This window comes from Neopsephotus bourkii, unplaced genomic scaffold, assembly GCF_033783945.1.
Source record: "Neopsephotus bourkii isolate Nb327-2 ecotype Australia unplaced genomic scaffold, CSIRO-AGI_Nbou_v1 NB_1016, whole genome shotgun sequence".
Classification (NCBI taxonomy): Eukaryota; Metazoa; Chordata; class Aves; order Psittaciformes; family Psittacidae; genus Neopsephotus; species Neopsephotus bourkii.
In genome coordinates, this window is record NW_026901505.1 from 1378565 (window position 1) to 1391345 (window position 12781).

General features: G+C 41.3%; 1 protein-coding gene across 4 annotated transcripts in view; it reads right to left on the reverse strand.

The window, feature by feature from the left end:
* Positions 1 to 12781, reverse strand: part of KDM3B (lysine demethylase 3B) — a 54234-nt gene that overhangs the window by 26053 nt on the left and 15400 nt on the right. For 3 of the 4 annotated variants that reach the window (XM_061360123.1, XM_061360124.1, XM_061360125.1), the window contains exons 4-11: positions 12384 to 12489; positions 11102 to 11226; positions 9620 to 9688; positions 8176 to 8754; positions 4422 to 5667; positions 3856 to 4057; positions 2303 to 2517; positions 1093 to 1245 (exon numbers count right to left, since the gene is read on the reverse strand). In XM_061360123.1, the coding sequence (XP_061216107.1) occupies positions 1093 to 1245; positions 2303 to 2517; positions 3856 to 4057; positions 4422 to 5667; positions 8176 to 8754; positions 9620 to 9688; positions 11102 to 11226; positions 12384 to 12489 (2695 nt within the window). The remainder of the gene's footprint in view (positions 1 to 1092; positions 1246 to 2302; positions 2518 to 3855; positions 4058 to 4421; positions 5668 to 8175; positions 8755 to 9619; positions 9689 to 11101; positions 11227 to 12383; positions 12490 to 12781) is intronic. The other variant, XM_061360126.1, reaches the window with a different exon arrangement.

Here is a 12781-nt window from a genome sequence, read left to right on the forward strand (position 1 = left end):
GATAAAGAACTGGCTGGATGGCCACACACAAAGAGTTGTGGTCAACGGCTCAATGTCCGGCTGGAGACCAGTTACGAGTGGTGTCCCTCAGGGATCAGTGTTGGGACCGGTCTTGTTTAAGATCTTCATCGCTGACATGGACAGTGGGATTGAGTGCACCCTCAGCAAGTTTGCCGATGACACCAAGCTATGTGGTTCGGTTGATCCGCTGGAAGGAAGGAATGCCATCCAGAGGGACCTTGACACGCTTGTGAGGTGGGCTGATGACAACCTCATGAAGTTTAACCATGCCAAGTGCAAGGTCCTACACCTGGGTCAGAGCAATCCCAGGCACAGCTACAGGCTGGGCAGAGAAGAGATTCAGAGCAGCCCTGTGGAGAAGGACTCGGGAGTGCTAGTCGATGAGAAAATGAACATGAGCCAGCAGTGTGTGCTTGCAGCCCAGAAAGCCAACCATATCCTGGGCTGCATCAAAAGGAGTGTGACCAGCAGGTCGAAGGAGGTGATCCTGCCCCTTTATTCTGCTCTTGTGAGACCTCACTTGGAGTACTGTGTGCAGTTCTGGTGTCCTCAACATAAAAAGGACATGGATCTGTTGGAACAAGTCCAAAGGAGGGCCACGAGAACGATCAGGAGTGTGAAGCACCTCCCGTATGAAGATAGGCTGAGAAAGTTGGGGCTGTTCAGCCTGGAGAAGAGAAGGCTGCATGAAGACCTCATAGCAGCCTTCCAGTATCTGAAGGGGGCCTATAGGGATGCTGGGGATGGACTCTTCAGTAGGGAATGTAGTGATAGGACAAGGGGTAACGGGTTAAAACTTAAACAGGGGAAGTTTAGATTGGATATAAGGAAGAAATTCTTTCCTGTTAGGGTGGTGAGGCACTGGAATGGGTTGCCCAAGGAGGCTGTGAATGCTCCATCCCTGGCGGTGTTCAAGGCCAGATTGGATGAGGCCTTGGGTGATATGGTTTACAGCGAGGTGTCCTTGCCCATGGCAGAGGGGTTGGAATTTGATGATCTTAAGGTCCCTTCCAACCCTAACTATTCTATGATTCCATGATTACAGCAAGGGGAAAAAAGCCCAGCACCTACCGCTACGTGGACGGTTCTTCCTCAGCCGGTAACAGTCCAAGCAGACCCCAAAACCACATTTGCGACAAACCCAATGGATGTTGAAGAGTGTTGTCTCACATACATCACACATTTCCCTCACACCACGTACTGCTCGCTTCCATGCCACTTTCTCTATAAAGAGAAGGAACAGTAGGAATTACTGTTCTGACATTTTGCATTTCTTCTGCCTAATTTGAAAATATCACATTAACATTGATAAAGAAACCATTCACAGAAACATGACTTGAGAGCAGAGTACAGAAACACCTACTTTGTACATCCAGAGACACATTCTTTGAGTTTCTAGTCTTGCGACATATTAAAGCACCCATTTCTAAGAGCAGGTAAGGTCAAGTCCCAAAACATACATGCTACAAAGAAATGAAGCACCGTACAGAGATCTGCAGTAGCTGAATTTCAAGGAGCACTTATAGAACTTAGAGCAAAAATATGAAACTTCTGCTAGTTTTTATGAACAAATAATGTGAACTTATAAAACTGTGAAGAATGCATAGTTAACTTTACTAATTGGAAGCCTGTGCAGATTCTAAACAGCCCCATTCACTGAGGATGGGGAAGCCCTCTCCAAATGGCTGGCCTTGTACATTCCAGAAGATAACGGGAAAAATCAGACAGTCAGAACTACCCCATGCAATAGGCTCCACTAGATACCTTTGGAAAAATTTTTCTAAACCTACTTCCCCTTGTACTGGTAATGCTGGCAACCAGTTGCTCAGCTGAGTGCTTGCAGGGTGAATGCAGGTACTGCTCAATCCCTAGAAAACCCTCAGCTTTTCTGTGATGACCTTAGAACATAACAGGATAAGAATATGTAAGAAAAGCCGCTCATTAAAGCATAGTTGGTCAGTATGATAAGCATTCTGAACTTATTTCTATTTTCTTAGAAGCATGGGCCAGCCAATTCCTGCATTTATTTATTGAAAAATAATTTAGGATGTCTGGGAAAGTTACTGTTAGCTTCCTGGTTAGCACTGATCCAAAAGAAAAATCCGAAATGCTGGTCCCACGATTACACACACCCCCAAAAAGGTGAATATAACCTTCTCTTTGGAAGAAAAAGAGAAGCATTTTAACAAAAAAATTATTACACTTTCAACTCTATTCCACTGCATTGTACACATATTACACAAAGAAGATGGACAAAAGACATGTCAAAATCCCGGCTTACGATGTGGCTCCACCATCATCATTGCCTCCTTCTCTGACATAACAAGCTGGCAGAACTGGTCCCCAACATTGGCCAGGATATATTTGGAAGTTTCCAGATCGATCCCCTCTGCAGGGGAGGAAGAAGGAATCCACAGGCTCATGGCATCAGGGTCACTCTGTTGTGGGTTCAAGAAACCCTCTACTCGTAGAATACCTTTCCGGGTAAATATCAGCCTGCAGAAAACAGGACGGAGTAATCGAAAAGCTATTCAACCACCTTTAACTAACTTATAATACTATCTATGTCAGAACATTAACCCAGAAAGGGAGAAAAGGGCTTGAACTAGGTGGCATAATCTGCCAGTACAATTATGCAAATCCAAATAACAGAGAATAAGGTACACAAAGGCAACATCCGCAAAACCACTAGAATGAATCTCCAGGGCCCAGCAAACGTTGGTGGGAAATTCCACACACAGAAAATGGCTACAGTTTAGTAAGTCACTTTTCTCTATACTATTGATAGAAAGAGATGACAAAATTCAATTTATTTGTGCTCCTGCATGATGCTGCTTGTAAAACTGTGCATGGTTCTCATTCTACTCAGGTGAAAGTTATTTCACACCTTTTGGGAAACCAATATTTCAGTTCTGGCTAGGGCAGCTAGCACTTGGCAACTGTTCTAACAGTCCACATTACAAGACATAAAAATCCTTATTGTACCTACTATTCTTGCCACTGCTCTCCACAGAGGCAAATCACAACTGTTTTACCAGTAACTGTTGACCCTCCTTGTCTGTGCGTGGTAAAAGGTGCAACAACAAAAGGTGTAAGTTATAAAACCCTGAATGTCTTGTGCCAATATTAAAGGTAACTTTATTTTCGAGCAAAACCAATCTTGTCTTTAACCTCAAAGCTAGATTAATTTTTAACTAGTTTGGGAAGAAAAGCAGCTATAATCCTTACTGCATGGGTGGCACAAACTAAAAAAATTTGCTTCACTCTTTACATGTCAGAAAGTGAATAAACATCTTTTTGGAAAAAGACACCTAGCACTTGCTAGAATAGGCAGTTAAGAAAGATGAAGAAAAGCATGAGAGGTAAAGAATTGTAAGACAGGTACAGAAGACAGAAAAAATACAGGCATTATTCTACTCCAAAAAAAATCAGTTCTGTTCTCAACAGAACCTACTCAAACATTAGCCTCATACTAGCAGTGTTTCATTACTTGTGAACTTGTAAAATTCTATCTTTGTTCTAAACTCTCTATGAAAGAGGGAGACAGCAGCTGTTCCACACAAACTGCTACCCAACAGTAAAATTCTACCCAATAAAGCAAATTCAGTTTCCTGAGGCTGGACCTGGAGGCTCATATACCTGCATCTTCCAACAGCAACTCTTACCACCCCAGTGAGGGAATTACAGGCAGGTGATACAGGGAACTGCAAGACATTCAAAATCTTCATTATTGTACCCAAGCATATTAAATAAGTAAAACATATTTACTTTGTGCTTGGGCATGGTACAAGCCTGCACACAGACTACATTTGAAGGAAGGAAGGATTTGAGCACCTCCGAAAATGGAAGAAGCGACATGCCACAGTTGAGTCGTCTTGCTCTTGCTCCTTGAATTTGCGGTACCGCTCCAGACGGCACTCCCGGCACTTGTGCAGGTGTGGAGCCACATTAATGCAAGAGCCATCCTGAAGAAAAGGCTCACCTGACTGTTTCAGCTTTCTCACCTTGCTCATATCTTTCAGCACAGACTGACCCACTGGTTGAGGCAAAGTAGAAGCAAAAATCCATTAGATAACTGCAACAACAAAGGATACTGGCCCAAATAAACATATTTTCAGAAACCTGTATGATCATATGCATGCAAAACCAATAAAACTGTTCAAGTCTGCAGCATACCGTTCTTCTGTCCTGACAAATAAATGCTTAAACATTTCTCAAAGTGAACATGTTCATTCACATTAAAGAAGCCTTAAGCTTTAGCCTTGTAAATATCCTGTGTGCTGCCTACTGAGCATAAATGAGGTTTATACCTTGGTTAGTTCACACAGATCATCACACAGGAGATATCCCAGCATCCCACCTCCTTGTGCTTCCAAGACACCCTGAAATCAAGTCATCACCTTTTAAAGGAGCTGTGCGCGGACGGCCCTTTGGGGCTTGCTTCCCTTTTCCTTTCCCCAGCAGCAATTCAGCATTGCGCTCTGCATTGGGGCCTAGCTTTGCCATCAAGTGGTCAGGGATTCCCTTCATACAAGCCTTGGCCTGCAGTTGGTCTTCAGAATCACTCAGATCTGACAGATCACTATTGGTACTGGAGTCTGAGTCCTGTTTAGATGTCAAGCTTCGCTCATCTAGAGAGAACCTTTTCACAGCTTCAAAAGGGGCTTTGTTCTCCTGTGGAAACTCTGCCTGCAAAGAGAAAAAGCCAGGTGGATGTCTGCCAAACATATTAGAAAAGGTTTTCAGAAGAGGATTGTCCTGCTGGCCAGGTGCAACAGCTGGTTTTTCTTCTGTTGGGCTGGAGGAAAGTGTGGGCATCTCAATAGGCTGTGTCAAGTTGCTGGTTGGTGAGCTGGAACAGCCATTTCCTATAGTGGAAGGGCTCTGAACACCAGCAGCAACTGTTGAACCAGGAGTACTGGAGATCATCTTTGAAGAGTCAGTTGTTATAAACAAGGTCTTCTTCTTAGCTAGGGAGGAGTCTGCAGAGGTGAGTGATTCCAGCCAGCCAGAAGTGGCCTTGTGACCCACAGGTGTAGAGGGCATAGAAACCCCTGTCTGAGATGAAGATGCAAAGCCACTGAAAGGACTAAGTTCTGCTTTCTCAGCAAATGCCAGGAAAGGGTTTGAGGGTTCCTCTCTTGATAGCTTTGGGGGCTGTAAAAATAGGTTTTCATGACTATCTGGGGGACGAGTATTCAACACGCTTCGTGAAAAGGCTGGAGTAAGCGTAGGCATAGATTCCACAGGCAGCTTCTGCTCCACAGAACCACCAGACTGGGCTCCTGGTTTAGTGTCCGCTGAAAGAATTTTGCCTTTACAGATGCCAGCACCCACACTCTCTGTACACTGCTTGAATGAGTCCCGACTAGAGGCATCTTCAGTCAAGCTCTCTGAAATGACCGTAAAGTAGTTACTGGAAGGTAGATTTTGGGACATGCATTGAAAAAACAAGTTCTTGGATAGATCAGAATCTTTCTGAGCCTCTTGTCCAGTACTAGAGCCAAAAGGAAATCCAGAAGGCTTGGTTTCTGTAGTCACCACTCCATTTGATTGGCTCCTTCCACCCCCAAATATCAAGGACTGGGAAGCACTTGGGAGCGAGACTCCAAATCCAGAAGAAGCCAAAAGTGAATTCTGGGAATTCTGAAACAAAATAAGCATTAGCCTCTTAAAGGATTCTTGCTTGATTGAGCAATACTTTGGTTCATCTACCTGTACAATTAGCATTTTGCTTATCCACCTGGAATAGAAACTTCTAGAAGAATTATTTACAGTAAAGAAACTTCTTTAAGGATTCTGCTATCCTAATTGTTCCTACCCGCAAGCTATTGAAACTAATGAGCTGACAGTGTCTGCTACATATCTAAGGCATACGGAGAAAATGAACACTTAATGTCTTACCATGCTTTAGAATGAAAGTGAAACACAAGACAAGGTCAACTAATTCACAGAAAAGTTATTTAAACTACTGATTGTTTTCATTCAAATCAGCAAGAAGGGTATTTTAATTGAAACTGCAATTAAAAATTGAGACTGTTTTTAATTGAAACTCGTCTTTTACCCTCACCTAAAATCATCCTGATAAGCTTCTCCTACTTAACCAGCACCCTTGAAATAATTAACTTAGTTTGTGAAGTTAATTCCACAAAGAAGCAGATAGTGAACAAACTGTTCCTGGTCATAGCAAGCTACATTTGCCAACAGGCAGACAGATGCCTACGACTTGTTGCCTTCCAGGGATTACTCAGTAGAGGTTAGGCACAACGAGCTTAATTTTTATGATCTTCAAATACTGGAAAGTTGTCAGATTTTTAGTAGACTCGTAACTGTGATATGGAATACTTACCTGCTCTCTTCTCAATTTATACTTACTCAGATTTTCCAATCCTCACAGTCCTACTGTAACTGATTATATTCTGCGACTAACTCATTGGTTCTACCCCTTTTCTTTTGAGTTTCCATGTAGAAACCTTCTCACGAGGAATACTCATGATTAATACACTATTCCAAGGCCATGTTAAATACAACCACAGCCTCTGTGCAACACATCCTACTGGTAACTAGTGTCACTGCACACCTACTACACCACAAACTAGTGTTTAGCTTGTTCCTTGGTATCAACCTCCAGCTGTAACAACTTTAATAACCTATACATGTCCCCCATGACAGTTCTTTCAGATATTCGAATTTCAGTTACCTCTTTTTAGAATCAAAGAGATTTTCACAAACTGAATTCTAACAGTTTTTAAAAGTGTAAGCTTATGAAGTTAATTTCAAGGACAAAACCACTAAGATGAAGTGGACAGTCTAAAGCAGCAACACGTGTGAACTATCTACAACACTTACTGATTTATGTCAGGTTCCCTCGAGGAAAATACAGTTTGAAATGGATTAGTGATTTGCCTGCAAATTCTGAAGCCAGATTATTTAATAATGATGTAAACCAAATGATTTGGGGTTGTGGAGAAGGAGGCAAGATGTGGTACCAAAATTTCTCAGTACAAATCAGGTTCTCCCTTACTACCACTAGGGACAGATACAATTTTGACCGTTAATTGCACAATTTCTAGTTGCTCACAAGTCAGAACTTGTTTCCCTCCTGGTTTGGTTGTTTTTTTTCTTCGCAGGAGGTGGTGGGATGGAGGAGAGCAGGCTACAGTATAACAATGTCATTAGGTAACAATTCAGTTTTCTACAATTCTGTTTCTCTGTTACACCTTACCATCTAGGAATCCTTAACCCCAGGTAAACATCTCATCTTTCCCCCCATTTCATTAGCTAATACAAAAGACAAGAATGGAAGTAATCCATTCAACTCCCTGGCAACCACCTTGGACTCCCTAACATACCTCCCATTTTTCTTAACTTTTTTTATACAGTAGACTACAGGTTACTTCGTTTTTGCTATACTTACTGAGGTGAGGTTTTGGTTTTCTTTTGTTTTGATGAAGGCTTCATTTGGTTACTTAAAAAGTCTTCTAGTTTGTTTTAAACAGTGTTTCCCTTCTACTTTCTCACTTCTTCCCCTAAATACAAAGACGTAACTAAAAAGTCTTCAAGCTGCTTCCAGACTGAGTTCTTTATTAACATTTATTTTCATGGTACCAATCTCAAATCTTTTAACTATTTATTTGTTTCCAAAGATGGAATATGATGAGACCAGCACATTTTCTACTACAGAGATATCATAGCTGCAACAGACAAGTTAGACACCTGTAAAAGGTCCTCTAAATATAGTCACGTTGTTTTTCTGGTTTTGAGGTGCTTTTTTGTTTTGTTAAAGTAACTTAAACATTCAACTTGGTGAATGTTGTCATTCGTATTTATTTCTATGAAGGCAAGAGATACTATGTAGGTTATTTTCCACATGACACAACAGTGATTAAAGTGACTTTAAGGCCGCATTTCTCATATTAACGTTGAATAAGGGTAAGAGTGCTAAAAAGCTGTCTCTTACAATACCATCAAATATCTTAATTTTGAGTTCTTTCTTAGATCAGGTAACAAGTTTCCTTTGGGATGGAAGGGATTCACCAGATAAAAGTAGTTTTCTCAATTCCACAGACACACTTTGTAACAGGAATGTGCTGCAGAACACCTGTTGCAGATATATATGTCTTTCTTGAATATGATGGATCATGAGCTACTCACCTCTCCCTGGGCTAGTGATCGGCCTGTTTTCAGTTTCTCCTGCCCCGTAACAGGTGGCAAACTGGTATCAGAGATTCTCACAGTTGTTGGCGTCAAAGCAGCTGTAGTAACTGCAGTTGCAGAAGTCACCGTGCCTTGGCCAACCTGTTCCAGTGATTTTCCTGCCTCTTTACATCCAGATCCAACTAGCAAAGCTTGTCCAGCCACAGAAGAAAATGGAGTGAAGGGCAATGGTGTGTCACCACCAACTGGCTCATCCTGGACTACTAGTGTTCGGCCATTCTCTTTGGTGTAAGTGGCAAAGCGAATATTGCGATTAATCTGCGGAATGAATGAAGGCAACTGCTTGGCCCTTGGATCCAGTCCTGTTTCACTACTGGAGCCTCCTTTCCAAGGACCTCTGCTTGCCTCACCTCCATCACTACCATTGCTATCCACCTCACCCCTCTCCTTTAGCTTCTTTGTTGCAGGATCACACCCAGAATCTGAAGCATTTTTCCTCCTTCGTCCATCCTTTCCCTCCAGACTTTCTTTCTTCTTTTTCCCTTTAGATGATTTAGCTGCTTTTAGGCCCCCTCCCTATAACAGACAACATCATGCAATCACTAAACAGAACAATAAGGATACCTATTCAAAGAACATTTTTCCATTAGAATACATTACACTGCTCTTAAGCTTAGGAATACTTAATCATAAATTGAGACATCGAAGGAAAGATACCACGTGAACACAGAACACAAGCATAAATGCAGTCTTGTCTTTTTTATACTGAAACAGGATCGTCACAATGAGATTTGTAGCTGAGCTGCTTTGCTGTAGCATGTACCACATCATGGCAGATTTTGGGAAACATGCAACATGACCATCCTCCAACACAGTTCTTGCTAACATAGGAAAGCTACCTGCACAGTAATTTTTTCTACAAGTGCAATCCCCTTAGTTCTTCTGAAGTGCACACCTTCTGTCTACTATCAAAAACCAATATGTAACTACAGGAGATACCTTGCCCCTTAGCCTAGGTTAAAAACAGAGATTCAAACATCATCATGGAACCTCTCAACTGAAGCAATGAAATGCTTGTCACAAGCACACAAGCCTGCTTCAGAGAAGCCAGACGGTAATTTTAAAAAACAGTCCTTGAAGAAGCAGAGTGATCCATTAGAAAAAGGCAGAGAGCATAGAGACATTTTTTATCACAGCACTTCCCCTTAAAATGGAGCCATGATTATTAAAACAACCACTGTCCCCCCATGATCCATGGCTGAAATTAGTAAAACAGGCTTGAACAAAAAGACTGTTTGAGGAAACCTTTAAAGAACCTCAGAGTGGTCATTAAAATTCTCCTTTGCCAATGGCATTATCAAAAGCCCACAGTGAACACAGCATCAGTTTTCATTTGCTTCCGTTTCACACTGTAAATACAAGACCTGAACTGCTGTCGTACCTCACTTGAAGAAGTATTATCCATCACCACATGAATCAGTCGAGGATCCACTGACTTAACTTCACCACTCTAATTTTCATGCAGATTGATATTGAGGAGGTAGTAGGAAAAAAAAAAGAGGAGGTTAGTTTTTAATTCAGAATATACAGTATCAACACAAGAGACCTTAAACACAGGGTTACTTTGCAGCTCTTCTCCCATTTGTCTTTTATTTCTGTCACGCTTCCTTAGTAATAATACAGGCTTCCAGTTTATCTTCTATCCTTATGCTCCTTCCCTATTTAAACATCTTTCAGACTTCATTCCTACTACTCTTTCCTTGTAAATTTGTTCTACTGAGCATCTCTAATGCATTCATTGCATTAAACACACCTCTTAAATTTGATTTAGTATTGTTCTAGCCTTCTGCACATACACTCTGCTAGATGTAGAAAAGGCTACTGGAAGCACATCAATTTATGCTAGCTATCTTTATCAGCTTCTCCCCAAAAGGAGCAATGAATACCTTATCTAAGTAATTGTGCTTGGAGGTTCCCTTTTTATTTCACAGTATATGTGCATTAAGGTGGGTGCTTCCTGGAATGTATTTGCTGAAATCACATCCTCCACAATTTCAGTGCCTCTCCAAAGCACTACACTCATTTATGGTACATGGTAAACTTTTTTCCTGTGCAACAGCAGTAGATCTAAGAGCGCAGGAGCACTGAATGTATACACAGGACTTACTGGACATGATCAGTGCACTCATTCTGCACATACATTTTACTGCACAAGGGGACGGTTATGCGGGTAGGTGGCGTAGGCATGGGAACCAAAAAAACCTGAGAAGAGTGTTACTACTATAGTAATTTACACACAGCACCACAGATTTCTTCCTACCTGCTCCTGAAAAATGGAGCCATTGGGTGCAGGCTGCTGGTAGGACTGAACTACCTGTCACACCACACAGTATCACACAATACAAACCAGTTAACTCTAGCACTGCACAGATATTCTCACTAGGTTTACTGACAAGAATAGGGCAAAAGTAAACAGTCTAAGCTAAAATACACCAATCACTTTCATTTAGACTAAGATTTCACATTCTATGCTACACTCTTTTCAAACCACTTGTACAGCCTACCAGACAGAACCTGAAAGAAGGCACAAGAAAACCACAGCATAATAGAGCCAGAAGGCAGCTCTGTACATCAGCACTCTCTCCCATACAGAAAGCCACTTCTGATATTTTTTCATATAGTGCTCATTTCTAAAGAAATTCTTGTATCTTCTTGCATAGCAGTGGGCTGTGTATCATCACTTATTGTGGAAAGTCACCATAACAGAAGAAAAATAATTCTGTGAGTAGCAACATGGATAATTACTCATATTTTAAAACAAATAACAAAGAGCCAAAGTGCAAGTTTTGTGACGCTGTCATTCTCCTTGAGCTACTGAAGTCTGGTATTTCAGAAACACCAAAGCACTCCTTCATGTTTTTACCTCAGTCAAAGACACCTCCATAAGTCGAGTTATTGGGTCTTGATGGCTCACAACACCACAGAGCCAGCTATTTTCATCCTCTGGTTGGTAAACCTTAACTCTTTGGCCTTGGACACTGTAAGGACCTGAAAAAAGAAGGACTCTAAGTGAATTTTCCAGACAAGCTTTGCGTCATATTAGTTAGAAGTCATACAATCAAAAAAAAGGTTCTGTACACACAACTAGGGCTTGAAGAGTCATCTTTCAGGTGGAAAGGAATTAAAACACTAGGGCTTCTGCTGCAAATCCTGCATAAGCCAAGCATTCTGTTGTAAAATATCAGTGAACACTCAAAGCTGAAGACAAAATACAGCTTACAAGTTAAAAAAAAAAAAAAGGCAAAATAAACTCACTCCTTTGGCAAAAGCAAAGCAGACAGGAGCTCCCTGCTAACTAACCCCTTTGCTTTCTTAACTACAAGTCAGTAATTATGAAACATCAATCCAGTGGACAGTCACAACATTCTGACTCAGTTCATAAGCATGAAATCCCAGTATAAACTGCATGCAGTTCAGAAAAGAAACACATCATTTGTAGCTGTGAAAAAATTTAATATAATTGCACAAATACCCAATGTCTATACACCAACCAGTCTCAGTTCTCTGACACAGGTAACATTATCTACAGAAAGGTTTCCTCTGACCCTGCCCTCACTCTCCACATCAGCATGCAGACCTTTCCTTCTACCCTAAGTCCCGACAAAAATACCTTTATTGACATTAGGTCATCAATATCCACATGCTCAAAAAACCTGTATCTGATGCAATCAGAGCCAGGCACGTCATAAGAAGGCTCCAAACTGGAAAATTCTGAAGCTACTTACTCATGTAAGAAGTACTGACCTCATAGTATTTTAATCAGCAAACATTTAAGCACAAGGATTACATGGTACTCCCAGTGTAATACAGTGGCCTACCTCTACAGTGGCCACCTGGCCCCATGAACCCAAACTCTGGATAGAAAAATCTTTGTAGCACTTGAAGACCCCAGTCTGACAAAAGCTACAATCAGGCTTAACCCTAATACAAAATCCAGTCAACAGTTAAGGTATTAGCTCTATACCGAGCACCTGTATCTGTCACGAAATAATGGTTCCTCATAAAGAACTTTCAAAACAACACAGAAAATTGACCTCCCAAATCAAACAGTAACGAATTCTATTACTAATTCTCCTTCACAAATTCCAGCATGGTCTAACTGTTCCACAACAAAGTAGCTCTGAGATAGAAAAACACAGTCTCACCTCTACTAAATATCTCCTGAAGCTTCTGGTCACTGATCAATGCATTAACAGATTCTCTTAGTGAAGACTGTTCCTGCAGAATCCGATTTTGACTCTCTGTTCCCATCTGCCAAGAACAAATGGTTTTAACACAACAGGATAGTCTTTTACTGCAGTAGACTCATTAGTTTTTAAGGGACAGCTCTCAGAAACTGACAAACAAAAAAGTAAAACTAAGAAAAGCACAGCTGAACATGCCTGGAGGAAGAAAAGCACTAGCTATGCAAAAGCTGTTGCAAAACTTTCATTGCAATTATCTGTTACACTACGCTTGACAGCTAGCTCTCCCACTGACCAATACAGAGAGGAACAAGGACTTTTCAAATGCAGATGGAGGTTAGTATAAACATCTGGAAAAG